Source organism: Centroberyx gerrardi, chromosome 19, assembly GCF_048128805.1.
Source record: "Centroberyx gerrardi isolate f3 chromosome 19, fCenGer3.hap1.cur.20231027, whole genome shotgun sequence".
Lineage (NCBI taxonomy): Eukaryota > Metazoa > Chordata > Actinopteri > Beryciformes > Berycidae > Centroberyx > Centroberyx gerrardi.
This window is the reverse complement of record NC_136015.1, coordinates 22903915-22930987: the sequence shown is the minus strand read 5'-3', so window position 1 is coordinate 22930987 and position 27073 is coordinate 22903915. Positions and strand designations below refer to the sequence as shown.

General features: G+C 42.1%; 3 protein-coding genes across 4 annotated transcripts in view; 1 reads left to right on the top strand and 2 right to left on the bottom strand.

The window, feature by feature from the left end:
- The window catches only part of LOC139930609 (CCR4-NOT transcription complex subunit 3), a 32200-nt gene extending 24362 nt beyond the window's left edge, over positions 1–7838 (bottom strand). Inside the window, 2 exon segments of the mRNA XM_078290448.1 lie at positions 1256–1318; positions 7715–7838. Of these exon segments, the coding sequence (XP_078146574.1) occupies positions 1256–1280 (25 nt within the window). The 5' untranslated portion in view covers positions 1281–1318; positions 7715–7838.
- Positions 7839–13575: 5737 nt separating this feature from the next.
- LOC139930607 (coiled-coil domain-containing protein 106-like) lies at positions 13576–20412 on the bottom strand. Its single transcript, XM_078290188.1, has 6 exons — positions 20265–20412; positions 17972–18145; positions 16695–16841; positions 16246–16452; positions 15336–15496; positions 13576–13731 (listed from the first exon to the last, which is right to left on the bottom strand). The coding sequence occupies exons 1-6, from the start codon at positions 20410–20412 to the stop codon at positions 13576–13578; spliced, it is 993 nt and encodes a 330-aa protein (XP_078146314.1).
- Positions 20413–21472: 1060 nt separating this feature from the next.
- On the top strand, positions 21473–25640 carry tmem238a (transmembrane protein 238a). 2 transcript variants are annotated; one of them, XM_071923834.2, is made up of 4 exons: positions 21473–21586; positions 22993–23148; positions 24081–24273; positions 25271–25640. In XM_071923834.2, exons 2-3 carry the CDS (start codon positions 22998–23000, stop codon positions 24242–24244), a joined length of 315 nt encoding a protein of 104 aa, XP_071779935.1. In that variant the 5' UTR covers positions 21473–21586; positions 22993–22997; the 3' UTR covers positions 24245–24273; positions 25271–25640. The 2 variants fall into 2 exon arrangements, with proteins under 2 accessions (XP_071779935.1, XP_071779936.1); XM_071923835.2 differs by having other exon boundaries at positions 21480–21586; positions 22934–23148.
- Positions 25641–27073: the final 1433 nt, after the last annotated feature.

Here is a 27073-nt window from a genome sequence, read left to right as displayed (position 1 = left end):
GAGAGGAGGAAAGGAGAGGAGAGGAGAGAAGAGAAGAGAAGAAGAGAAGAGAAGGAGAGGAGAGAAGAGAAGAGAAGAGGAGAAGAGAAGAGAAAAGAGGGGAAGAGAAGAAGAGAAGAGAAAAGAGGAGAAGAGAAGAGGAGAGAAGAGGAGAAAAGAGAAGAGAAGAGAAAAGAGAAGAGAAGAAAAGAGGAGAGAAGAGGAGAAAAGAGGAGAAGAGGAGAGAAGAGAAGAAGAGAAGAGAAGAGAAGAGGAGAGAAGAGAAGAGAAAAGAGGGGAAGAGAAGAAAAGAGAGAAGAGGAGAAAAGAGGAGAAGAGAAAAGAGGAGAAGAGAAGAAAAGAGAAGAGAAGAGGAGAAAAGAGGAGAAGAGAAGAGGAGAGAAGAGAAGATAATCTAGAATAGAATAGAATAGAAGCAAAGAGAAGAGCTCTGATCCTGACTGTTGACACCACGACTAGGCCTGAGCCGATATGAAAATTTAATAGTATGATTACCTTCAGCAATATTATCTCCATAATTACTAATAAGACGGAAAACATTAAAAACAGTACTGTATTATGCTTCAATCACAAGACATTTCTGTTTTTGTAAAAACAAGTTTTAATTTAAGATTGTAGAACATATGTAAAATATCTTTGTAAAATATTTGACTTTTTGCGTAAAAAACAAATTATAAAATGCTGGTTTGGCTTATAAAAACTCTAAGAATAGTCTTAAACAGCAGAAATAAAAATTCAATTAACAGCATCTAAAATAAATGAAGTCAAATCCGTCTCAAATAAAGCGCTATTGTCCTGCATCCACTTCAACTCAGTCAGCAAAATGAATAACGCAATTTATTAGAGGGATTCTCCTTTTGGGGAAAGTAAAACATCAATAATGACAGACGAGAGCGGCGGTTATCTCGGTCGTCACGGTAATAAAATTTAGCGGTGGTGCCGTAACTGTTGTTGTTTTTTACAGCGATACATAGCAATACCGGTTATTGTCCCATCCCCAACTGGGAACAATGCAGTTTGAAGTCGGTTGGCACCAAATAACGGCGCCGAGACGCTTAAACGGACTTTCAAATGTCTTCCTGTGATTGTGACTTTGTGGAACTTGCCTGATGTGGTAAACATCACCCACCTGGTACCTAAGTAGAACAAAACAAATCCTGAAAAGTATCTGCAATAACTGTTTGGCTCAGGTCTGACTAGGACACACAGAAACATACACACACACACAAACACACACACACATAAGAAATCTCACCTTGAAGTTTTCTTTTATCGGCCATGACTGATGACTAGGATGATGTCTTCATGCCTTCTTTCACTGCAGAACACAGAGAGGGAGGGGAAAAAATGATCAGTCCTCTGAAACTACATTACAGACTCACACACAGAAATAAAATGGAGAGACTGGGGGGAGAGAGAGGTGAGATGAGGGAGACAGAGAGAGAGATGAGGGAGACAGAGGGAGATGGAGGAGACAGGAGGAGAGATGGGGGAGACAGGAGGAGAGATGGGGGAGACAGAGAGAGATGGGGAGACAGGAGGAGAGATGGGGAGACAGAGAGAGAGAGACGGGGGAGGCAGAGATAGAGATGGGAGACTGAAAGAGAGATGAGGGAGACAGGAGGAGAGATGGGGGAGACAGGAGGAGAGATGGGGGTGACAGGAGGAGAGATGGGGAGACAGGAGGAGAGATGGGGAGACAGGAGGAGAGATGGGGGAGACAGGAGGAGAGATGGGGAGACAGAGAGAGAGATGGGAGAGACAGGAGGAGAGATGGGGAGACAGGAAGAGAGATGGGAGAGACAGGAGGAGAGATGGGGGAGACTGAGAGAGAGATGGGGAGACAGGAGGAGAGATGGGGAGACTGGAAGAGAGATGGGAGAGACAGGAGGAGAGATGGGGGAGACTGAGAGAGAGATGGGGAGACAGGAGGAGAGATGGGGAGACTGGACGAGAGATGGGGAGACAGGAGGAGAGATGGGGAGACAGGAGGAGAGATGGGGGAGACAGGAGGAGAGATGAGGGAGACAGGAGAGATGGGGAGACAGGAGGAGAGATGGGGAGACTGGACGAGAGATGGGGAGACAGGAGGAGAGATGGGGAGACAGGAGGAGAGATGGGGGAGACAGGAGAGATGGGGAGACAGAGAGAGAGAGACGGGGGAGGCAGAGATAGAGATGGGAGACTGAAAGAGAGATGAGGGAGACAGGAGGAGAGATGGGGGAGACAGGAGGAGAGATGGGGGAGACAGGAAGAGAGATGGGGAGACAGGAGGAGAGATGGGGGAGACAGGAGGAGAGATGGGGAGACAGGAGGAGAGATGGGGGAGACAGGAGGAGAGATGGGGAGACAGGAAGAGAGATGGGAGAGACAAGAGGAGAGATGGGGGAGACTGAGAGAGAGATGGGGAGACAGGAGGAGAGATGGGGAGACTGGACGAGAGATGGGGAGACAGGAGGAGAGATGGGGGAGACAGGAGGAGAGATGAGGGAGACAGGAGAGATGGGGGAGACAGAGAGAGAGATGGGGGAGACAGGAGGAGAGATGGGGGAGACAGGAGGAGAGATGAGGGAGACAGGAGAGATGGGGGAGACAGAGAGAGAGATGGGGGAGACAGGAGGAGAGATGGGGGAGACAGGAGGAGAGATGGGGAGAAAGGAGGAGAGATGGGGGAGACAGGAGGAGAGATGGGGAGACAGGAAGAGAGATGGGAGAGACAGGAGAGATGGGGGAGACTGAGAGAGAGATGGGGAGACAGGAGGAGAGATGGGGAGACAGGAGGAGAGATGGGGGAGACAGGAGGAGAGATGGGGAGACAGGAGGAGAGATGGGGAGACAGAGAGAGATGGGGGTGACAGGAGGAGAGATGGGGGAGACTGGACGAGAGATGGGGAGACAGGAGGAGAGATGGGGGAGACAGGAGGAGAGATGGGGGAGACAGGAGAGATGGGGGAGACAGAGAGAGAGATGGGGGAGACAGAGAGAGAGATGGGGGAGACAGGAGGAGAGATGGGGGAGACAGGAGGAGAGATGGGGGAGACAGGAGAGATGGGGGAGACAGGAGAGATGGGGGAGACAGAGAGAGAGATGGGGGAGACAGGAGGAGAGATGGGGGAGACAGGAGGAGAGATGTGAAGAAGAAGGGAGTGGATAGACTGGGTGATAAACAAAATGGACCCAGAAATGCAAGCAACATTACCAGGCCGGATGTTTTTAACAGCATTAAAACTGTTTTAAGGTGGACTTTCTCCTTTCACTATCACATTATTATCAGCAGCAGTGATGATTGATATTTACTTGATGCTCTCATCCAGAGCGTCTTACAAGGAAAGAGCAGGTAGGACAGGTTTGACAGGACGCAGCTCTGTTTATGGACACATGCACAGCTGCAGGAATCAAACAACAACTTCGAGATATGGGACGGTTTCTTTAATTAGCAGGTCGGTGGTCTTCAACCTGAACAGTCTGCAGGTTTTCATTCCAACTAAACACTACAGCAGCTGATTTCACTGTAGGGCTGCAACTAACGATTATTTTCATTTTTATTTTTTCCATTAATTGATTATTTAGTCCATTAAATGTGAAAAATAATGGCACGTGCCCATCATAAGTTACCAGAGCCCAAAGTGATTCTTCAAATTGCTTACTTACTTACTATTATTAGTATTCATTTTATAATGATATGAAACGGAGAAAAGCAGCAAATCTGTGAAGCTGTAACCAGCAAATGTTTGGTATTTTTACTTGATAAATGACTAAAACGATGAATCAATTATCAAAATTATAATCGATTAATTTTCAGTCGATTGCTATAGCAGCTGATTTCACTGATTTGCATATCTTCAGCCAGGGAGGAAGAACTAATCAGTGAGATGAGCTGCTGTAGTGTTTGGTTGGTATGAAACCCTGCACTCTTGGATCTCGACCTCCGCTGCACTAGACCACTAAAAAATCTTTCTCGTCTACGAACGAGGTCTCGATCCGTGACTCCGCTCCTGCCAGAGCCAGATCCCGCGACTTCAGAGCTTTACTTTTTCATGACGTTTCAGGTTTAACAAACAAGCTGACTTGGGTCAAGCTAATCTGATTTGAGGTAACAGAGTTAGGACAGCGGTGCGAAGATGGAAGCTGGTTTCCTGACAGCTGTGGGAAGGTTTCAGAGCAGAGAGGGAGCGCAGGGTGAAGGAACAAGGTTTTCACATTAGCTCAGTTCAGACCAGAACAACACACACACACACACTGACAACTACTGACAACTACTGACAAGTCTGCTGCAGCATCTGGCCCCGATGGACAGATAAAGGTGTTGGTTCAGTTCTACTAACAGAACAGAACAGAATGAGATGAGAACAGAATAGAACAGAACAGAATGAGATGAGAACAGAACAGAATAGAACAGAACAGAATGAGATGAGAACAGAATAGAACAGAACAGAATGAGATGAGAACAGAACAGAACAGAACAGAACAGAATGAGATGCAACACAACTGCATAAGAACAGAAGAGGACAGAACAGAATGGAACAGAACTCAGTGGAATAGAATAAAGAAGAGAAGAGAAGAGAAAAGAGACGAGAAGAGAAGAGAAGAGAAGAGAAGAGAAGAGAAGAGAAGAGAAGAGAAGAGAAGAAAATGGAAGAACAGAGACTGCAACAAATACAATAGAGTATAGAGGAACAGTGCAGAATAGAACATAAGAGAACGGAACAGAACAGAACAGTGTAGAATAGAATAGCATAGAATAGAATAGAACAAAGTGGAACAATACAGAATGGAACAAAACAGAATAGAATAGAAAAGAACAGAACTCAACGGAATAGAATAGAAAAGAAACCAGCAGCAGGTCAGTTTCTACAGTCTGACCAGACAAGCAGGACCAGAAACAAGTCACCAAACCAGGAGAACACCAGAGGCATTTAACTCAATATTATTGTTTATCTTCTTTCGGTAGAATCAAATCGTGATGAAACAATGACATTGACTTATCGTGATACACAATTCTGTTGTCTATCATAAAACAGCAAAAACAAATAAAACTTTCCCACAAAATGCCATCTGGAGCAGATCTAATTTAACTGTGGCTGGTAAGTTTGATTGTTTAGAAGATAAAAACTAGGGTTAGAGTTACAGGTTGTTTTCTGTTCTCAAAATAAAACGGTACGAGTTACTGACAAATTTTAGGACTTACCAGCTAACGTGGCCTGTAAAAGAAAAAAAAAAAAGTTCTCTGGCCTGATTCATAGCCCTGACATGTGCTGTTGTCTCTTTGTACGGGACAGAACGGCATGTTGTCATGTTTAACTGCATCCCAAAACGAGGCGGTTTAATGTTCCCTTTGCACCGCAGCAAACCCACAAACTCCTCAGAACACGACCAAAGACCTGCAGCAGGGTCGACTCTTCGTTTCGACATACGTCCGACCCACTAAACAGCTGGAATTTCACAGACATAAACGCTGCTCGGTTGATCTGACGTACACCCAAATGAAAAGCCGAACCTTGCGATTCAGAAAAGGTCGTAGGTCACGTTCAACAAGGCATGTAGAGCGCCGCCGGCTGATGAGAAAGGACGCAGTAAACTGACAGATTTCCAGCCTTACAGCCATACAACAGCACTATCATACTGCCTTTAAGCATCTGACAATATCCCATCAACTTTAAAGGAGAAGTTTGGTGATTTTGGACCTACATATAATTACTGCCTTTTTTGGAGATATTTTCACAAACCCCTTCTGGACTCAACCGACAGCTGACTCTGAAGCCAATATAGTCTGTGGATCCAAGTACTACAAAGAGACTAATATATAGGTCCAAAATCACTGAATTTATCCTTTAAGAGACATAATGGCAGCGAGCGGGACGAGCTGTCCTCTATCACAGTCAACCCTGAGTGGGACAGGTATCAGGTCTGGGCACAGACCATTAAACAAACCATTTCTGCCCGTCCCACAGCAGGAGAAAACATCTTTTTTATGAGTCCATCCTGACACCGACCCAGAGGAACCCCAGGGGTCACAGCAGGACGATAAACACCCTGTTGGGCCGAGCAATGCGCAGCAGAAAGCTCTCCGGGCCGGGCCTCATCTGATATCAACTGTCGGCGTCAATTTTCAATAATGGTGTTATCGCTATCATCGTCATCCCAGGCCGGCGGGTCCCAGACTGTGGTCCGGGGACCATCAGGAGGCCTTGAAGGAGTTCAGGGACGACCCCAGGAAAGTAAGGAATAGTTTAATTTCACTGTTTTGCTCACTAGAGGTTAAGTGCAAAGAGACAAGGTGACTGTTTTGGTTTCACTTCCTGTACTGTACTACAGTATAGACCATTCAAAACTTCTGTACTAAATCATAACAACAAACATGTCCTCAGATGGGGTTTCTGAAGACAAAATCTTCATCAAATAGGCATCTGTGGTATAATGTGTATCTGCCTGAAGGCTCCTTAAAGGAGAATACCAGTGTCATTTAGAGTTACAGCCCGTTTACTGCAGTCTAGTTTACATTTAACCCAATTATTTTGCATGCACGTTGTATGTAGGCTAATTAGATTTTTTTTTTTTTTTTTACATGCACTTGCTTTTGTAGTTTTGAATATACAAACTTTGCAATGTGAAACCTAGCTTGAAATAAAAAGGTGACCCGGCTAACATAGACGCCCAAAAATAAAAAAAGACATGAATGTGACAGTAATGGATGATTTCCTGGAGGAGACTTCCATTTCTTCCCGTAACACAGCGCCGATATGAAAACAGAGGGATAAAAGAAAGTGTGACCAAACCAAATTACGGCTTCATGTCTACTGTGATGGATTATCTCGCTCTGCGGAAGTTGTTTTTCATATTGGACAAGACGATCCCTCCAACTACGCTGACTGTGTGCAGAAAAACCAAGAACAACATAAAGAAGAGGGGGAACCAAGATGATTGGCAAAGACGTGGAAAATAGAAACACCAGTGTTATCCTTTAATGTTTAAACTTGCCCTGAGCGAGTCTACACAAATACATAAAAAGAAGATTAGACCAGATAAGACCAGACAGGAGAGGGATGCTGGTCTGCATCAAAGTCTGACACAACTTGCCTGCATGTTGGAAAGTGTTGCAGTGTTGGCAGAGATAAATAACCGCTGACAGACGGCACTGTAAACAAGCTAAACCGGGTTGAATTTGCCTCAGCATCTCTTACACATCATAACTGGTAGAGAAAGGCCCCGCTGGCAGTAAACACACCAGTCCAGTTAACACACATTCACACTGACCCACTGAGTTTCTGGACCGGGCATTTCAACTGCCACACACACTTTCCTCTTCTCCGACCCCAGAAACGAGGCTAGTCGGCACGCTCTTCGCTAAGCTAGGCTAACAGCGAAACCGTCCGCGGTGATGGAGAAACAGACATTTACACGGGGATGTTTATAAACAATGCGGGCATCAGTGCCAACAGCAGCAGCTTTACGAGCAAGGAAAGTAGCATCAACATCCGAGCAAAGGCACTTCCACAACTCCGGGACAAGTTACCGGCCGCCTCGGCGAACCGCATTAAGGCACAAGTTAGGAATTTCCGTGGAAAAAAACACATCACAACTTGACCCATGTCAACTGGGATCTGTAGCTTTCCACCGGGTACGCTATTTGATGTGGGAGACACAATTTGGAAGAGGGAGAGAGAGAGGGAAAAAGGCACATAATTAATCACCTTTGGGTCCGCAATCAATTTACCTGGATTTTTCCGCGTCACGTTTTCTTTCCGCAGACGCCCCCCACTCTGGTAAATCTCAACTGCTCCCGTAAAAAGGCTATTTTCTTTTCTTTTTTTATTAATTCTTTTCGCTAAACAATCAGTCCGCACATCCAAGATGGCTACCAGGAACACCTCCTCCTCCGATGCCCTGATGGACGGGAGTCCCGCCCACCCGGCCCGTGATTGGTCCGCCGCCGCCGCTGCCGCGCCGCTACTGGGCAAACCCCGCTGTCCGCCAAGAGAGACAGGTTTACTACTTCCGCGCGAGTCCCGCTGTGATTGGGCCGCTGTGAAAGGTGAAAGGTAAAGTTGAGTTTTGTTTTACGCCCCTCTCCCTTCATACCTCCCTCTGTTGGCAGAGGCAGACCCGGCGGCAGAAGCAAATCAGCGGACGGGCATTTCATTTTCGTGGAGGGGGGCTTAGTTATGACATCAAAACATATTTTCACCGCTTTTTTAAATCACATTTTCTATAAGACGACCTACTTTTGCTACAACAATTCCACTGTGATTTCAATAGCCTACGATTAACAATATTGCCCAATCATATAGGAAGTTCACTTTCACTCACTTTATTGACAAGGAACTGGCGGCCCACGATATACTCCAGTAGCTCCAGTAGAGGTTTTACTTCAACTATATCCATGTCTCTCTGTGGGCCTCCGGGACCGGGTCCAAGGCAGCCAGTGCGCCAATGAGATGGCTGTTGCGCTCACCAAAACACGCACACAGCTCTCCATGCACTGCACCCACAACACTATAAAACAACCTCTCCAGCTCAGATTTTTCATTTGTTTTGTTTTGTCCAACACTTTTCTCCACTACATAGTCCCGTATAGATTCTGGTTTACAACACGCTTTCTCTTACTTGGCCCAGTTGTCGACACAAGATACAGATGTGTTCCATAATGCAGAGAATTTGTTGCCCAGTGCATCCCGACGCACTGTTAACGAGTGTTACAGCAGTATACAAGTCCATATTCTCGGCTTGTAGCATGCGATTCTGGGGCTGTAACAGAGATAAAATCCTCTGGATCAGGTGAGCTATGAACTTGAAGGAGACCCACGGCTTCGATGCGCACGTACAGTTGAAATATCATCAAAATTGTCAATGATGATCGATACTGTCGCCAAATGACCTGTCCACCGCTGATCCAACAGGCGTTTTAAAGTTTGGCCTTTGTAGTGAATTGATATTGTGGATTTTCTAAAGAATTTGTAGATTGCAGACATGGAAAACCTCCTCAACTCAACTGACATGGCATGAATAATAACTAAATGAAGTTGGTGATTGAAGCAGTGCACGTATGGTATATCACGGCCAAGTTTATACTCGAGTAGTTTCTGCACTCCTCCATTTTTGCCCTGACATAAGGGCTGCGCCATCATAAACTTTAGAGAGCTATATAAATGTATTATGCAAATTATGCACAGAAGCTCTGTAGGCGGGCCCGGCCCCCTAAGGCCCGCCCATGGGCAGAGGGGTTCTTGATGTGGAATCCATCTGTCTTTGTTTTGTTTCATCTTAATTGTCTCAATAACATCAAAGATAAGCAGTAGATCCTGGAATACTGAACGAGCTTCCAATGTGGGTTTGATGGGAGTGAACTTTCCCTTCAAATTCAAGATGTGTTGTCATGTCAACACAGCTCAGCGTTTGTCTCACATAAACAAGACAGTGCAGAAACCCAACATCAGAAAAACTCTCTTCGTTTATCAATAACCTTGATGAAAGCATAATAAGAAGATAAGAAAAGAAGCAAAGGAAACAGCTCAATTGGAATTGGTTCAAGTTCAAGGTTCAAGGTTCTTTATTGTCACGAGCACAACAGTCAGAACAGCAAGATAACAGCAGATAATGTTAGCTATGAAATTCTTGAGCCCAGAGCTAGCCTCAACAATGTAAACAAGTAAACAAAGGCAGTATACAAACAATGCAGTAATAAGACAGCAGTGCAAAATGTAAGAAGAACTATGAGAAAAATGTAAGTAAGAAGTAATAAAAATATAAAGTGGCAGAGTATAATAACAGTATAAAATAGAATATATAGATAGAATAAAATAAAATATATGTACACTTTTCAAAATATATGGGCGTATGAAATGGAATGAAGATGAGATGTAAAATTGGCTTTTTTTTCTCACCACATATCTGAGATTACACATAGTGTTATATATTATCAATACTGAATATCATAAAATGTTAAAGGAACCTTTCAGGCGGCATTTGATGCAGAACATGTAATTGTAATCAATACATTATGATTGAATGTATTTCATTTGTTGAACTGTCTTTTATTTGATTCATAATGTTTGATTTATAATGTTTAGCGAGTCGAGACAAACTCTCTTAGAAGTGGAATTTCATGGAATTGAATGGAATTCAGTTCTGTTTCCTGTCATTTGATTGATGATCTCTGAAAAATAAGTGTGTCATAATTGATCATTATGCTTTGAACCTGAAGTCACTGGCCATAATTATGATTTATACAAATTACCCCTTCATAATTGATCCGTATATATGTTCTGGCCTCCAGGTCGACATTATGGTGATTTATGAAAACAGCAGTATTGATCAGTCTTTAAGGGTCCCACCATACTGAGAGCCACCACCACCCCCCACTCCCACTCCTAACACACACACACACACACACACACACACACACACACACACACACACTTTGAACACAGCCTTGTCTGAAGCTACTGCAGCCTCTGCTTTTCCATGCTGAGCAACAGTCTCCTACCCATCGTTTATCAAAAAGCTTAATTATTTTCTTTGAACAGATGACAGAATATTGCTTTGTCTCTAATCATGGGGTCTTAATCTTTTTCAAATGGGGACCCAGATGAGGAATATAAACTCATTCAGGGGCCCAGGAGAGTTAAAATATATTACTATAATGTATGCTGTATAGGGCGGCTGTAAGTTTTCCCACAATATCTCCTGTGATTCATAACTGAGCTTTGTGTATTGAACTTGATGTTAAGGGCCGTAATAAAGCTGAAGCCATTTTTTCCCCAGCCCATAATTTCAGAAAGCATCCAAAAAAATCCATCCAGCAGTATTGATCCGGTCAGCAGTCAGTCATATTTCACACAGTGCAGGTGCCTCCCTGCTCCACTGGAGGGCGCTGCAGGGCTGCCGTCTGATGTAGTCAAGGGTGGAAGTCCAGTTACTGTAACTGAGTAGCCTTTTTGTGTACTTGTACTTTTTGGAGTATTTTTTAAAGTCAGTAATTTTACATAAGTATTACTGCATTTTAAATCACATCTATTACAGAGAACAGATCTTGTGTCTCTCCATCAGCAACAGAAACTGGATCAACGTAAACTGACAAACTGTGGATCCATTCACAGTGAGAAGAGGAATCTGGCTTTACTTTGTTTCTGCACTTTATTTTGTCATTTCTAATGTTTCCACTTAAAAGAATCTAGTTTGAACTCTGTCCTCTCTCCTTTTAGAATCACATGGAAAAGATCACAGCTAACAACGTTCTCTTTTCTAAAAAAAAATAACTCAGGAACTTTTACTCTGAGGACATTTTAAATGAGACACTTTTTACTTTTACATCAGTAGATTTTTACACCAGTAATTTTAGTTCTCCTTAAGTAAGTAAAGTTTATTTCTAGAGCACATTTAAACACAGCTTGATCTGACCAAAGTGCTGTACAAAAGAACATTAAAATACAAAGTAAAAGTAAAACACAAGGAGAAACATACCAACGACAACAATAAGCAGCAACAAGGGACAAAATACAGAGTTATAGACATGACAACAGATTAAAAGATTAGTGGGCCAAAAAGGCCAGAGAATAAAAATGTGTCTTCAGCCTGGATTTAAAAACAGAGATGGAGGGAGCACATCTAATATCTAACGGCAACTGGTTCCACAATCGTGGAGCAGCAATTGCAAAGGCTCTGTCACCTTTTAGTTTTAGTCGTGACCGTGGGACATACAAGAGAAATTTGTTGTCAGATCTAAGAGACCTAGGAGCTGAGTGCCAGTGAATAAGATCTGTGATATAAGATGGGGCCTGACCTTTAAGAGCTTTTAAAACAATCGGCAAGGTCTTAAATTGAATTTTAAAATGAACAGGGAGCCAATGAAGAGAGACTATAGGACTGGGGTGATATATCAGCAAGGTAACTTCTACTGGAGTAGGACATTAGTATTCTTTCCACCACTGGATGAAGAGGATTTATGTCTGTGTAGATTCATTTCAGTTATCCGAGTAGTAAGATGTCCAAAAATAAATAAATAAATACATAAAATTGATTTGATGATTGATGATGTTTTTATATTTTTTCCACTGATTTATGTTTTAAACTGGGAAACAGCATTTATCTGCCTTTTCAAGCTGATATAAATATCTATTATCTGAATTTATAGTAGCCTATATATTACAGTAAGAAGTATTTGAGTGAAGCAACTGAAATGAAAACAGGGTCTGAAAATCTATCAATCCAACATTAATGTCTTTTCTCTTTATCTGTTATTTCTTTATCTAGTTCTCCATCATATGATCACCCTCTCAATAGTTATTTCATCTATTTCCAGGCTGCTGTGACTCAGACTTAGTTGCAGTATCATCAGTCTGGGAATGTAATCGTATTGCTGCAGGCATGTGAAGTGTACAACGTAAAGTATTTTATCTCTGATATTCTCCTCGACTCCAAGGCTGAATCCAGCGCTCTGAAAACTCAACTTCACATTCTTCACACTTTGTTCAGCTCATGTTGTGACTCCTGACTGCAAAAATAAAATGGCAACGATCATGGTTTTGAAAGTGATTTATTTTCTTGGTTGATGTGATATTTTAAACCTTCTGTCATCACATAACCAGTCAACATAAATAATAAACCAGTAAGAGACACTCCTGCACCAATTCCTGCAGGAGCAACGATAGATAAGAAATAAATCAACACATTTCACAAAATAAATTATTTTCTCTATATATTTTCAAACAACTTCAACTTTACATAGGGTGGCTAAAACATAAATTGAAAAACAAACAAACAAAATCAAACCCAAAACAATATCTTTCTCATGTCTAATAGAAAACAGAAGTGAAACAAAATGAAAGCCAGCCTTCTTCTTAAGCATCATGTTGGATCTGTAAATCCTCCCACAGCAAAATAAACTGTCACTCCAAAATAAAATCTTCACTATTTCACAAATTTCAACCCCACTCCTTCAAAATGGTTGCAGGCGTGGGAAACTACTGTAAACAGTCTTTGAAATGAAAACTCTCCATTTTATCCATGGATATTATAAATGGATATTATAATTCACAATGTATATCTTTCATTTAGAACTTAAGTTCCTGAGGTAGAACAGCAAATAACAGAAACCTCCACTGAAAACCTAAATCTCAGCTACAACTCAGTTTCCAACAAACTGAAATCCTGAAATCACATCTGCAGCCACTACTAAACAAACAACAAAAAACAAACAAAAAAAAAAACTGCAATTTGTGCACATTTTCTTGCTGCACTGTTTGAGGACTGCTTCTTAAACAATATATATTTTGTGCCAACTGGCCAATAAATCAAGCTGCATGTTGGCAAAAATCTTTAATTTTATTCAAACTAAACTAACCCTAAACACTGGTATTTAGTCTTCTTGCCCCCACAGTTCTTTGACATTTCTTCAGCGCTGAAAAAATAAATTGTTGAAAAAGCTATATCTACAAGTGCCACATTTTATATTGCAATCATAATAATAAAAAAAAAGAAAATAATCGTGCTGCCTTCCTACACATTTAGTACAGAAACCTGCCTCCAGATCAGGCTCTGTGGGGGTACCTCTCTGCTCTTCTCCCTCTCTCCTATTGGTCAGTTTCTGAACCTATAGGAGATGGGCAGCAGCTTGTGAGTCTTCTTCATGGTCTGGACCTTGGCGTGCGTCGGCTCGTCCATGGTCCTGTAGCAGCGCCGGGCGTAGTCCAGCAGCTTCTCTTTGGACGCCTCGAACTCGCCGACCTCCGCCACCTGCAACACAGAGGGGTTTATGATCCGTCATCTTCCTCAACCTTCATCCTCCGCTCTCTTCTTCTTCTGACCTCACTCCTCTGTGTCACACATCATCACCCAGGGTCACAGAAACACGCTCTTCCATCTGTAATGAAGCGGCTGCAGCTCTCATGTTATTATCTACTTATATTTCTGTAAGTAGTATTGCTCAATTCGTTTTCATTCTCTTATTTCTTTTAGTTGGTTGTTATTTATGACTGTTATTATTGCTTTGTTTAAGCTATTATTACTTTTGTACTCTTTTTCACTTGTAAGTCAATTTCATTTTTATTTGTAAGTCAATTCATTAATTAATTCTGTCTATTGGCATTTTATATTTTACTTTCTTGCACAAATAAACTGAACTAACCAAATCCTTACTATTGGTTGCGTGTAATGTTGGTCACTGAGGAAAGCTGCACAAGGTAAGATGCTTATGGAGAAATACGACCGTCTGACTGGCCTACATCTCAAAGTGGGGCTATTCTGACTAATTGACGCAGTAGATTAGCGCTATTCTCTGAGGAAATTCTGGTGTCTGTTGTTGGTCTCTGGTGGGAAATCACAGGAGGCGACAAATCAAATCTGAGCAAAATCCAGACAGAGCTGGACTCACCAACATGGCTGAGCCTCCTCACCTCCAACACACACTAAGAATATAATCATTTAACAATATTTATTTATGACTTATTATATTTCCTGTACCATTTTTATTACTTTATTACATTTCCTGTACTACCATGGCATTGTTCTGTTTGTTATCTTATCTCATCTCATCTCATCTTATGAAGAAGACATTAATGTCCGAGGAGAGCACAGTTTACTGATGTTGTGTTACAAGATTTCTGGGTAATGAAGTTCAAACTTTAAAAAATCCAAAACGGTATTTTCTGCTGACACTACCTTACCTTCTAATGTGGAAAAGACTCCGGCACACGGCTTCAGATTTGCAGTTCAAACTAAAAAAGGTTTTCTACATTGTTTGCAGGTTTTTCCTCCTACACAGCTGCCGTCTACCTGCTCTACAGCTGTGCAAAAGCTCCTTTCTCTTGTTCCAAACCTTCTTATCTGCTGCCAAGGTGCAAAGTTGCAACACTTATTCTTCTGCTCTCATTGCGAGTCGGTGTGGATAAGAGCATCAGCTTAAATGCCAACATATAGAAAAAGGTAACGGAGAGTATCCGCCGTGTGCTTTCAACTCTGACCTCAAGCTTATGCGATACTCATGACCTGCTCAAAAAAAATCCTACATTTTGATCTGTTTCTAGATATAAAATATGACCTATATCCATCTGCCATCAAAACATATGAATGGAAATATGGTATTTTCAAGAAACAAAAGCTAGAGTAAAGCACTTTTGATTTGTTTTTGGTTTATGTTGGCAGTCCTTGGCCTTACGGTGATTACGGACTTGAATTTCCAATTTACCCATCTTCTTACTGAGCGCTACATCACTGAGCTAAGACACAGGATAAACATCATGATAGGGGACTTTGACACTGATTTGAAGACGGCTTTCCTGCCTTGGCTGGACAATAAAGTTCTATTCTATTCTATTCTATCCCATCCCAACAGTCCAGACCTTGTCGGGGGCCACCAGCAGCAGCTCGGCGATGGGCGAGGTGGAGGCCATGGTGTTGCGGTCGACTCCGTGGATCTGGAAGGCCCGGGACATGCTCCTCACCCGCTGGTAGGTGGACAGGATCTTCTTGTAGCGGATCAGCACGCCGTCTGGGTCTTTAACTGGGGAGGAGAGGAGAGGAGGGGAGAGGAGAGGAGAGAGGAGAGGAGAGGAGAGGAGAGGAGGGGAGAGAGGAGAGGAGAGGAGAGAGAATATATGCTCAATGTACAAAACATTAGGGACTTGAGTCAAAGCTTGAAAATCCTTCTCCAACTCTTCTGCTTCACTTCATCTCCATCTCTTCTCCTTTGCGACCGGTAGCAGTGTAAACACGGAAGCGAGGAAGATTCACGTGAACGCCCAAGGTCTGTAGTGAAGATTTGCGCTAAAATAAATGGTGTAAATATCACTCTTTTCCACTCACTGTGCGATCGTTTGGCTTCAGAAGACTTGGATTATGCTGCATGGGCTGTATGGAGTAACTTTATGGACATTTTTTTTTTGCTTTTGTTGGAACTCAGAAGAACGGGACCCCAAAGACTTCAGTTGTTTTGGAGGAGGCTGCTACAAAGTTGTGTTGGCAAGCTCCCTGTGTGTTTAATAGACTAACAAACTTCACCTGTGTTTCAACTGGTATGAGGGTCAGTAGATAATGACTGAATTTTCAGTTTTGGGTGAACTATTCCTTTAACAAGAGCCAAAAGCAAGCACACTAGCTTTGACTGGACGACTTTAATATGAAGCAGGCCGTTGCGGATGGAAAGTGTGCATGCTTAGTCAACTTTTCCTGGATGAATCATGGTAAAACAGGTCTATCATCGTCCTTCGTCTATCGGTACAGTTTAACCCCGGTGAGGTTCTGCCTGCTCACCTCTCTGCCTCTCCCTGCCATGTGTGATCCTGAAGATCCTCCTCATCTTCATCCTGGGCTCTCCGCCGGCTCGGCCTCCTCTGCCCTTCTTCTTCGACCCTTTCTCCACAGACGAGTCCTCGTCTTCCTCCTCCTCCTCCTCCTCTTCCTCTACGTACTCATCCTGTGTGTAGAACTTATCCTCTTCCAGATGAAACTCCTGTTTGACTGCAGCCAGGGGCAAAACAAACAAAATAGAAAGTCAGTGTGGAAATGTAGAAAACACACTGATTGTATCATGTAAGGATTATGTAAATTCACTTTCTTGAGATGCAAAATTGCAAAATCAAGCAGGTTTCAACTTTAGAGTCAAATATTTGTGATGTATTCAAGTGCAGTAAGACAAATAGAACATCTCGTAATGACGGTGTGTGTGTGTGTGTGTGTGTGTGTGTGTGTGTGTGTGTCACCGGGGATGGCAGCGCTGCGGCGGGTGCGCGGCCCCTGACCCTGCAGCCGTTTGAGCGTCATGCCAGACCTGGTGGTCATGGGAGACGGAGGAGTGGGGGGGCTGGAGGGCTGCAGCTTCACCGCTCGCTGGGCGTCCGCACACCAGTCTGACAGCAGAGGGTCGTTATGTTTAAAATGCAGAAAGGAGAGAGAAGAAACTGACAAATTGTGCAGGGAAGACACAAAGAACACAAGTGGCTTATGAAATCTTCTCGCCTCAAAAGAAAAGAAAAAAGCAAAGACAACTGAACTGGATAACAGAGACGAAGTGATAATAAAACTCTGCAAAGAGGAGAAGAGTATTAGTGAAACTAAATGCATAAAATAGTAGTTAAAGCTGCACTAGGCAAGATTTTTATGTAAAAACACAGTCTAGATCACAAATTGAGGCCCCATCCCCACTAACTGAGATGCATCAGATTCGCCTTTTCAAATGAAAGTTCTAGTGTCGCTATGGAAACTGAAATCTTCTCAACAGTGACGAATCAAAACTTAAAGAGTTAAATCCAAACTGTCTCCTAAACAGATTTATTAAACAACTATTAAACTACTTGAAGCCTGAGGCAGAAGTACTCTTTAATATTTACTATTCAACATTCTTGACTCCCAAATCATCAAATGATAACAATTAATTAATAATTAGGGAGTCTAGGAGGTTTTTAATAATTGTGTCATGGTGTGATGATGGGATTTTTTTCAATTTTAATCTCTTATTAAATCTTAATCTTGAATCTTAATCTCTGAATCGTATTTATTCCTGCTACATAATGATTCTTTCAAACACATGAAATATAGACATTACTATCGTGACTATTTAGATTTTTGTGTAAAAAAAAAAAAAGTCAAAACTGGGGTAATATATACCAGGTAATACAGTAATTTAACTTAATCCATACATGTTAGTAATCTATACTCCTCCATATTTCCTACCAATGCAGTCTACTTAACATGTTTAAACTGTCACCAGCAGATGTTTATATAACCCAACACTTATTGACATTCTATGTTATTGCTTTATTGTTTGCATTATTTTTTTTATTTCTACTGTTTATTGCTTATTTTATATTTTATTTGTCTTTTTTCCCTGCTGAGTCCTATCATTTTCAACAACCCAATTTCCCCACGGGGATTGAAAAAATGTAATTTTATCTTATCTAGTATTATTGTTCCATTTCTGTTCTAGTGTTAAGCCAGTACAGATGAATGATGCATGATGGGAAGTTTCCCGGCGCCTCACCCTCCTGGCTCCTCATGCTGACGATGAAGCGGTCCAGCTGGCAGCGCAGGAAGTTGCGCTCCTCCTCCAGCTCCTCGATGCGTTTCTGCAGCCAGGCGTTCTTCTCCAGAGCAACGTACAGGTGAGCCCGCAGGTTAGAGACCAGGATGAACGGACTGTACTGAGAGGGAGGATCTGCAGGAGAAGAGGAGGAGAGGAGGAGAGGAGAGAGGAGGAGAAGAGGGAGAGAGGAGAGGAGAGAGAAGAGGAGAGAGGAGAGGAGAGGAGAGGAGAGAGGGGAGAGGAGAGGAGAGGAGAGAGGAGAGGAGAGAAGGAGGAGAGGAGGAGAGAGAAGAGGAGGAGAGAGGGGAGAGGAGAGGAGAGGAGAGAGGGGAGAGGAGAGGAGAGGAGAGAGGAGAGGAGAGAGGAGGGGAGAGGAGAGGAGAGAGGGGAGAGGAGAGGAGAGGAGAGAGGAGAGGAGAGAAGGAGGAGAGGAGGAGAGAGAAGAGGAGGAGAGAGGGGAGAGGAGAGGAGGAGATAGAGGAGAGAGGAGAGGAGAGAAGGAGAGGAGAGAAGGAGGAGAGGAGGAGAGAGAAGAGGAGGAGAGAGGGGAGAGGAGAGAGAAGAGGAGGAGAGGAGAGAGAAGAGGAGGAGAGAGAGGAGAGTAGAGGAGAGGAGAGAGGAGAGAAGGAGGAGAGGAGAGAGGAGGAGGGGAGAGGAGAGGAGGAGAGAGAGGGGAGAGGAAAGAAGGAGGAGAGGGGAGAGAAGAGGAGAGGAGGAGAGGAGAGGAAAGAAGGAGGAGAGGGGAGAGAGAAGAGGAGGAGAGAGGGGAGAGGGGAGAGGGGAGAGGAGAGGAGGAGAGAGGGGAGAGGAGAGAAGAGGAGGAGGGGAAAGGAGAGGAGGAGAGAGAGGAGAGGAGAGAGAAGAGGAGGAGAGGAGAGAGAAGAGGAGGAGAGAGAGGAGAGTAGAGGAGAGGAGAGAAGGAGGAGAGGAGAGAGGAGAGAGGAGGAGGGGAGAGGAGAGGAGGAGAGAGAGGAGAGGAGAGAGAAGAGGAGGAGAGAGGGGAGGAGAGCAGAGGAGAGGAGAGGAGAGAGAAGAGGAGGAGAGCAGAGGAGAGGAGAGGAGAGAAGGAGGAGAGGCGAAAAGAGAGGAGGAGATGAAAGAGGAGGAGAGAGGAGGAGATGAAAGAGGAGGAGAGAGGAGGAGATAAATGGAGAGGAGAGGAGAGGAGAGAATGAGAGGGAAGGAGAAGAGAGGAGAGGAGAAGAGAGGGGAGAGGAGAGGAGAGCGATGAGGAGAGGAGAGGAGGGGAGAGGAGAAGAGAGGAGAGGGGAGGAGAGAGATGAGGAGAGGAGAGGAGAGGAGGGGAGAGGAGAGGATCGGAGCAGAAGAGCAGAGAAGATAAGCAATGTGGAGGAGAGAATTAAAGGTGAAGAGAGGAAAGTAGAGGAGAGAATGTGGAGGAAAGAATGAGGAGAGGAAAAGAAAAAAGAGGAGATGAGAGGGGAGGAGAGAGTCAAAAGAAGGAGGAAAGAGAGAGGGTGAAAGAGAGAAAAGAGGACAGAAGAGGACAGGAGAGGAGAGGAGAGATGAGGAGAGAAGAGAGAGGAGGAATTGAGTTGATAGAGAGAGCAAAGGGAGTGAGAAAGGGGAGAGAGACAAAAGAAATAGAGGAGGAGAGAGAGGGTGAAAGAGAGAGAAGAGGAGAGGATGAAAGAAGAGAGGAGAGAGAAGAAGAGGGAGGAGAGGTAACACTGTGTAGAGACAGGCTAGATCATTTATTGCAGATTGGAGTTTTAGTTCTAGTTAGTTTGACTTTATTCAGACTTGAGTTACAGTTTCAGTTACTTGAGACTTGACTTGACTTGGGTTCTGGTGACTTGGGACTTGACTCTGACTTGTACTTTGATGACTTGAAAAGGTTTCTAAAGTCTTGACTTGAGATCTTGTGTTTGTGTAAATGACTTAGATTGAAAGTGATGAGATTTGTTCCAGCGGACGACTGAATTTAAATTCTGTTTTCTGAATTTGTATGGAATGATTGAATTTATTGAAGTTGAAACTGATTATAGAAATCAAACTCATGATGCTCTTACCAAGTTTTTATCCTATTAAAACCATATTGCATTGAAAAGTCCTAGATATTTAGTTTTCTTTGAGATATTAAATTGATACTGGACTCTGGATTTGTTCTGACTTGACTTGCTGTTCTACATTTAGACTTGAGACTCGACTTGGGACTCGAGCGAAGTGGACCTGGTCACACCTCTGTTACTGCTACATAATAGAGCTGCGGTGTGTAGATCTGCCGTACCGTCGATCATCTGCTCTCCGTGGTTCAGGTGGTAGGCGGGCGGTCGCTCCATGCTCTCCTCCAGGGGAAAAGACACTTCATAGGCATCCAGATACAATCCTCCTCCTCCTCCTCCTCCTCCTCCTCCTCCTCCTGCAGAGTGAGGCATGTAGTGCTCTGACACACACACACACACACACACACACACACACACACACACACACAGAATCAGATTCCACATTCAGAGAATGCTTTACTGGCATGAATAAGATATTGAGTGTTGCCAAAGCATATTACAACAGTACAGGATAAAATAAGCTATGATACAGATTAATACACACACTGTTGATACACTCACACACACATTCACTGTAGCTGAATACACACACTCTAAACTTGGAAAGTTAACACAGTGAAGATTATGCAGCAAATAAGTCTTATATTTTGGCGAAATGCACCCAGAATGTTTAGTTTTTTTCTTTTACTGGTGAATTGTAGGAGTTATTTTCCAAAATTATGTATGCATTTTGTAAAAAAAAAACAAAAAAACAAAACAATAATTATCTGAAGTTCAATAGCCTAAAAGTGTTAACCAAGGACTTCAGTTACTCCTTTCTCTTAAAAAGTAACTCGTGCTTTCAACCATTTTGTAACAGTATTACTGTTTCAAACGGAGGATAAATCACATTTTGCAGCGAAACTGCCATTATTACCTTGAGGGTTTGTATCTTCTCTGGTGGAGGGGGGATTCATGACCGTCAGCTCCGTCAAATAAAACGATACTGCTGAGTAATAACGTTGTTTGAACCTAGAAGTTGTGAGAAACCCGCTATTACTCTCTCTGCATTTCGCTTTAGTTGTGTTATGTTCAGTTATACTGTTGTAATATAGCCTGAACCGCCTCGCACCTGAAGTATTTCAGCCGCATTTTCCGCAGCAATTACCTGATTATAAAGTGGCCTCACCGGGTGCGCCTTGATGAGTTCGCTTCACGCATGCGCACAAGTGTGTTTCCTCAGGCTCTGTCCTTGGTCCAAATACTTCCGCACTTCAGAAACGCCATTTTTACCTTTCCCCCCCCTCACCAGAGAAGACTTGAGGCAAAAGCACTTTGACTTGGTTGGTAAGTCAATCTGACCTTCCCATAAAGGTGAGGTACGATACAAATGTATTGGAACGCGTCCATCCTCCGGCCGGACATGTGACACCTGTGGGCGGGGCGCAGGTGAGGTGGAGAAGGTAAATGCGGAAGTAGCCGTAAGTTTGAGAAAACCTGGATGGGATAAGCTTCAAAAACACCTTGAATGAGGAGTTTTATGCTGCCGAACAAGCGACATTGAACAGTGAGTTACAGTACAAGTATTAACTATATGAAGTTAGTGTTAGTTTATAGTTTATTACAGAATTAGGTCGGCTTCTTTGTCCAAAAACAGCAATCCTAGCCTTGTTGTAGTCTTTACATGGTCCCCAAAATGGGGGATTCGGTTGAAGGTGGGTTCCCGTGCATGAGAAATAGTTTAATTTAACCAATAGCTTTTAAATATTGCGCAGTGTTTTACATTTTGAATTCGGCTGTACTTTGAATTCCTGTCAACCGACAGTTTAGACAGTTTAGTCTGCACAGAATCAGATCTAACCTGAAAAACATCTTAAAAGGTTGCTGCAGGACAAAATCTTATCACATACTGGTCTGTGGGCTAATACATACACTAACATAATGCTAATACATACCAGTATGGGGGTTCATGACTAGAAAAAGTTGGGGACCCGCTGCTGTAACATTAGCATGATAATGACTAAGTCTGTTACTTTTCACTGGACATTATATGGAGATATTGGTAGTTGTGGTGCCAAATATGAGTAAGGCTAGTGCAATTATGATATAATATATCTGTACAGTATTTCTTGATTAAATGGTACATGCATTATAAAAGTTACAGATGAATATGTTGTAGTAATTGTTCTGTAATCTGTATTAGTTTCTGAACAGTACAAACCGGTGTGCTGAGGATGCTTGATGCTGATTTCACTGGTTTTATAATGAGTCCTATAGAGAAGTGACTGGGACAAGGACATCCATCTGTCCTTCCTTCCTTCCTTCCTTCCTTCCTTCCTCCTTTACATTTTCTTATTCCCTCCTTCCTTCTTTCTTTCTTTTCCTTCCGTCCCAGCCGCCTTATCCATCCACCAAAACTCCTTTTTCCCCCCTCTATCCCTTCCTTACTTTACATTTTCCTTTCCCACCCTCCTTCCTTCCTTCTTTCCTCCCTTCCTTTTCTCCCCCAATCTATTTGCTTTACTTCTTACTTCATCTATTTGCTTGGTTTGTTTTAGAGGGGCATGCTTAGGTAACATTGATACTAGGGTTCGACTGATACAAGTTTCTCAAGTTCTACACCAATATTGAAACTACTGATAGCTGATATTTTGAGTCAAAACTCTGTATGTTCATTTCATGCAAAAAACAAAAAACAAAATTAAAAGTATTCAGTGTTTCCCTCAGAATTTGTTTCCTATCAGGGTGGAAAAGTCTCTGAAACAGCATTTAGATCATCATGGGAAACTAAAACTCTCCACTGAAACCCAAGTTGATGAAAGTCTTTTTGCTTTTTGTTGTTGTTTTGAAAAGCCAATATCTCTATTAATACCATATCAGTTACAGTTTGTGATGCGTCTGTATCTGCTGTTAGTCTCCAGCAGCAGTTCTCTCTGGACCGGTCCTGACTGTTTCCTCCTGCCCCCCCTCCAGTCGTGATGGCTCTGTGTGACGGTCTGTCTCACTGTAAACTGGCTCTGGCCTTCGCTGTGCTGATGGATCTGCTGGGAGGAGCCGCTCTGCTGCTGGGAGTCTTCGCCCCGCTGGAGATCAAGGGACGAGACTTCGGAGACCTACTGGTCTACACTGGTGAGTCCGTCTGGAGCTGAACTGATGATACCTCGTCTGTCACTACATATTAACTAGAAAATATGAACTAAAGATGAACTAGAAAGATGAACTAGAAAAGATAAACTAGAAAAATGTAAACTAGGAAAAACAAAGGAGAAAAGTTGAACTAGAAAAACAAAACTACAAAAGATGAACTTGAAAAAAACCCCAGAGGAGATTAACTAGAAAAACATGAACTAGAAAAGACAAACTAGAAAAACAAACTACAAAAGATGAACTGGATAAACAAATTAGAAAACATGAACTAGAACAGCATAAACAAGAAAAGATGAACTAGAGAAAGGTAGACAGGAAGAGTGAATCCAGCTGCTCCTGGAGGCTGATGGATGTTCTCAAATCTCGTCTTTATTGATACAGAAAAAGGTCTGAAGGATTTGGAAAGATGAAAGTCCACATGAAACAAAAATCATTTTCACACTCATAAGGAAAACAGCTGTCAGATGTGCTTAAATAGTTTAATTCATGAGTCGCAGAGGGCGAAGTGCACAAATTTAGCTTTCATCAGTATACTCACTGGTTTGATTCAAACACTTTTTTTCCACACTCTTATTTACCTTTAATTTAATCTAGAATCAACCAAACAAGTAGAATTTAAAAAAAAATTTAAAAAAATGCAACATAATTTCACCACATGAAATGCATCTTTGTAACAATTTACAGTGTATTCACCTTTCCTGTTGTTATGTAGTTTAGTGATTCTAGCAAAAAGAAAAACTGAAATCTGTGTTTCACTTTTGAGAATTTACTAATTTACTGTGTGATCATCTAATTCCTTATCTTTGTCTTCATGCTAACCGATGACAGTCTATACTCAGAGTCAGGTTCTAGTTGGATTTATCTTGTTTAAATAAGTGTGTGAGTGTTCCCGGACTGACCCGAGGTCTGTGCAGGCGCTCTGCTGGTGCTGATGTCTCTGGGCGGATGGGTGCTGTGGTACAGCGGGAACATTGAGGGCCTGACGTCCCGCAAGGAGCTGGGACACATCGGCAGCGCCGTGGACCGACTGGCCCGCAACCTCAGCCGCAAGATCCGCATCTACAGGAGCCACCTGTGATCCTGCAAAAGGGGGCGGGGCTTAGGCGGGTGAGGATCCTCGTACGCAGGAAATTTGGAAACGTATGGAACATGAATATGATCCTCTGTAGGCGTTTGGAAAGTTTGGGAATCCTGCGATAAGTTTGGAGTGAGCATGAGAAAATAATGTTGTAAAGTCCTGAAACACTTATGACTTCTCATTTGTTTAGTTTGTAGACTCTCTGTTGTTTCATGTATTGTGATTAGGATTAGACTTAGATTTGTATTTGTATCAATTTGCCGATATATCAGGCCGATATTGGCCTTTTATTCATTATCAGATATCAGCCAGTCAGTGTCGTTCACCTCTGATATGATGGAGGTTCCTCTTGAACACAGCTACAGTATGGAAAACCTCACATTTTATTTTATTTTATTTTATTTGCATATTTTAATTTTTCATTCAATTGTTCATTTAAAGGCAGTACTGTATCCCAGAGTTTCTCCACCATTGAATAGGTGTGGTGGGTCTCTCTGACTTAAAGAGCTGCTGACACTAAAAGAGTTTCATCAGTCTGGGTTTCAGTGGAGAGTTTTAGTGTCCCATGATGCTCTAAATGCTGTTTCAGAGGCTTTTGCACCCTGACAAGAGGAAAACTCTCTGGGAAACACTGAATACTTGGAATTTATGGGGCATAAAATTGGTCAAATTGCCAAATTTAAACACTTTGAACATCAGCAAATATCAGTATCTGCCTTCAAATCCTAATTGTGATATTTGTTGCTGTGGAGAATCAGCTTCATCTATAGAGTGAAATGTGTGAGTGTGAGCTGATAGTCATATTGTTGCCCAGCTGCTGACAGAGTACATCACATCACTCACCAAACTCTTCAAATCTGACCAGAAATAAAGACCTGGGAATTCAGTATCGAGTATTAAAATATAAAATGTGTCGGGAGCCTCTGTATGGTAAATAAGTAAAGCCAGGATTCAGTTTTTCCAGACTGATGTCTTTATAAGTTGTATTTATTTCTCTTTCATACTTTCTTCTACTGATCTTTACAGGCTTTTTCCGTTTTCTTGTGGTCTGAAGATGTTGTGGCCCGATGCTGCCTTGGATATGTTCTGTAAATTAATTTCAAGCTGAAAACAGTCTAGTGCTACCTGGATCTGTCAGTGTTAATATACAGATGATATACAGATACAGATAAAACTGTAATGTCTCTGTCACCTGTACTACTGAAATACACACAAATATGAGTGTTACACGCATGTCAAAAACGTTTCAATTATATCAGGACAGTTGCTCTTCTGTTACATGGTCATGGTGCTGATGTTTTATCATGATTTTTTTTTTTTTTTTTTTCCATAGTGTCAGTTTTAGATGTGAGTATCATTGTGGCCGAATTCAGCAGCGGTCTTGTTCTGTTATCAACTTCAATAAAAGCCTTTTTTATAAACTGTAAAACCATCTGGATTACTTCAATGAGTTTCCCAGCTCTATTATATTCCCACAACCAAACAAGATATTCGTTTGAAATAGACTTCCAATCACATTTTCATTCAAATCAGATTCACTTTATTGGTCAAATACCACAAACGTACAGCCAGGAATTTGAATTGGTGTTACTGGTGCTGAGACAGAAGACATTAGAGAAACAGTGCATGTTAGTACAGATAGTAGAGAAACAACAGGACCGCACATATATAGCAAGACATGCTACAGAGAGCAGATTATACATATTACTGCACATTTATATTCAGTATTAAAGGGGCATTAAATCATCTATGAGCTTTATCGGCCTCTACGGGTGACCAGCAGGAACTGCACCTGATAAAGTAATCGTTGAGTATTCGTTGAGTCATTGTTATTGATCAACAACAGTACCAAACCCTGCAGATATGTCATGGTCATTCTGTGCTTTGGGACACTAAACATCGTGCTTGTTGCCCCTTTAAAATGGATGGTTTCAAGGAAATGCTCAGCCATCCCTGTCAAACAGAAAAGATCTTTGGCAGATACAGAATTTATCGGCGACTCTTCTGTTCTTAACTGCAGCAACGTCCAAAAACAGCAGAGAGGAGAGAGGAAGTGACCTGGCAGGAAGAAGTAATGGATTACTTGTAATGGGATTACAGTAATCTGTTCCATTACAGTTGTAAAACACGCAGTGACTGTAATGGATCAGATGAGTGTAATCCCATTACAGCTAATCAGATCCATTACAAAACATAACAAACAGGAATCAGATTACAGGTGATTATGATAAATCATGAAATAACACACCAGTGTGATTTATTTTTGGAGGCAAAAGGCATTTAGATTCTGAGATTATAGACGCTAACATAACCTTAAATACATGAAGTAATGATTGTTAATGGCTGTATATCCATCAATCAATCAATCAATGCGCTTTACATTAAAATAAAATAAAATAAAAATACAGTTAATTTAAAAATTAACAATAAAATAATTAAGAATACAGATAAAATGAAATACAGATAAAAATGTAGTGCAAGCAATAAAATAAAGTGCGAGAAACTAAAGGAGGAAACTACAGGAGGAAATAAGATAAAATGAAAATAAGAGATGGCGATGATGCTAACACTTAATAATAAAAAAGATTATGTTACCGAGTTGGAATATTCTAGTAAAATAGGAAAAAGATTACAATTTTAATAATTAATCATTTTAATAAGTAATTTGTGATGGATTACATTTGGAAAATAATCTTCCCATTCCATCACACAGAGTTAAAAGAGTTTTCTGTGTTTAGAGGGAAAACTCTCTCAATGGATCTTTGTCTTCTTCTTTGGTGTGATATCCGACACCTTTAAACACCAAACACACATCTAGTCTGAAAACTC

What these genes read in the sequence shown, in the direction of transcription:
- LOC139930607 (XM_078290188.1), bottom strand. Translation starts at nt 20,412, where the DNA reads ATGCCTCACTCTGCAGGAGGAGGAGGAGGAGGAGGAGGAGGAGGAGGA. An exon ending in TGGCAGGGAGAGGCAGAGAG is followed by an intron (nt 15,497 to 16,245) that starts GTGAGCAGGCAG and finishes TCTCCTCCCCAG; the next exon opens with TTAAAGACCCAGACGGCGTG. An exon ending in TGCTGGTGGCCCCCGACAAG is followed by an intron (nt 13,732 to 15,335) that starts GTCTGGACTGTT and finishes TCTGTGTTGCAG; the next exon opens with GTGGCGGAGGTCGGCGAGTT.
- tmem238a (XM_071923834.2), top strand. Translation starts at nt 22,998, where the DNA reads ATGGCTCTGTGTGACGGTCTGTCTCACTGTAAACTGGCTCTGGCCTTC. An exon ending in AGACCTACTGGTCTACACTG is followed by an intron (nt 23,149 to 24,080) that starts GTGAGTCCGTCT and finishes AGGTCTGTGCAG; the next exon opens with GCGCTCTGCTGGTGCTGATG.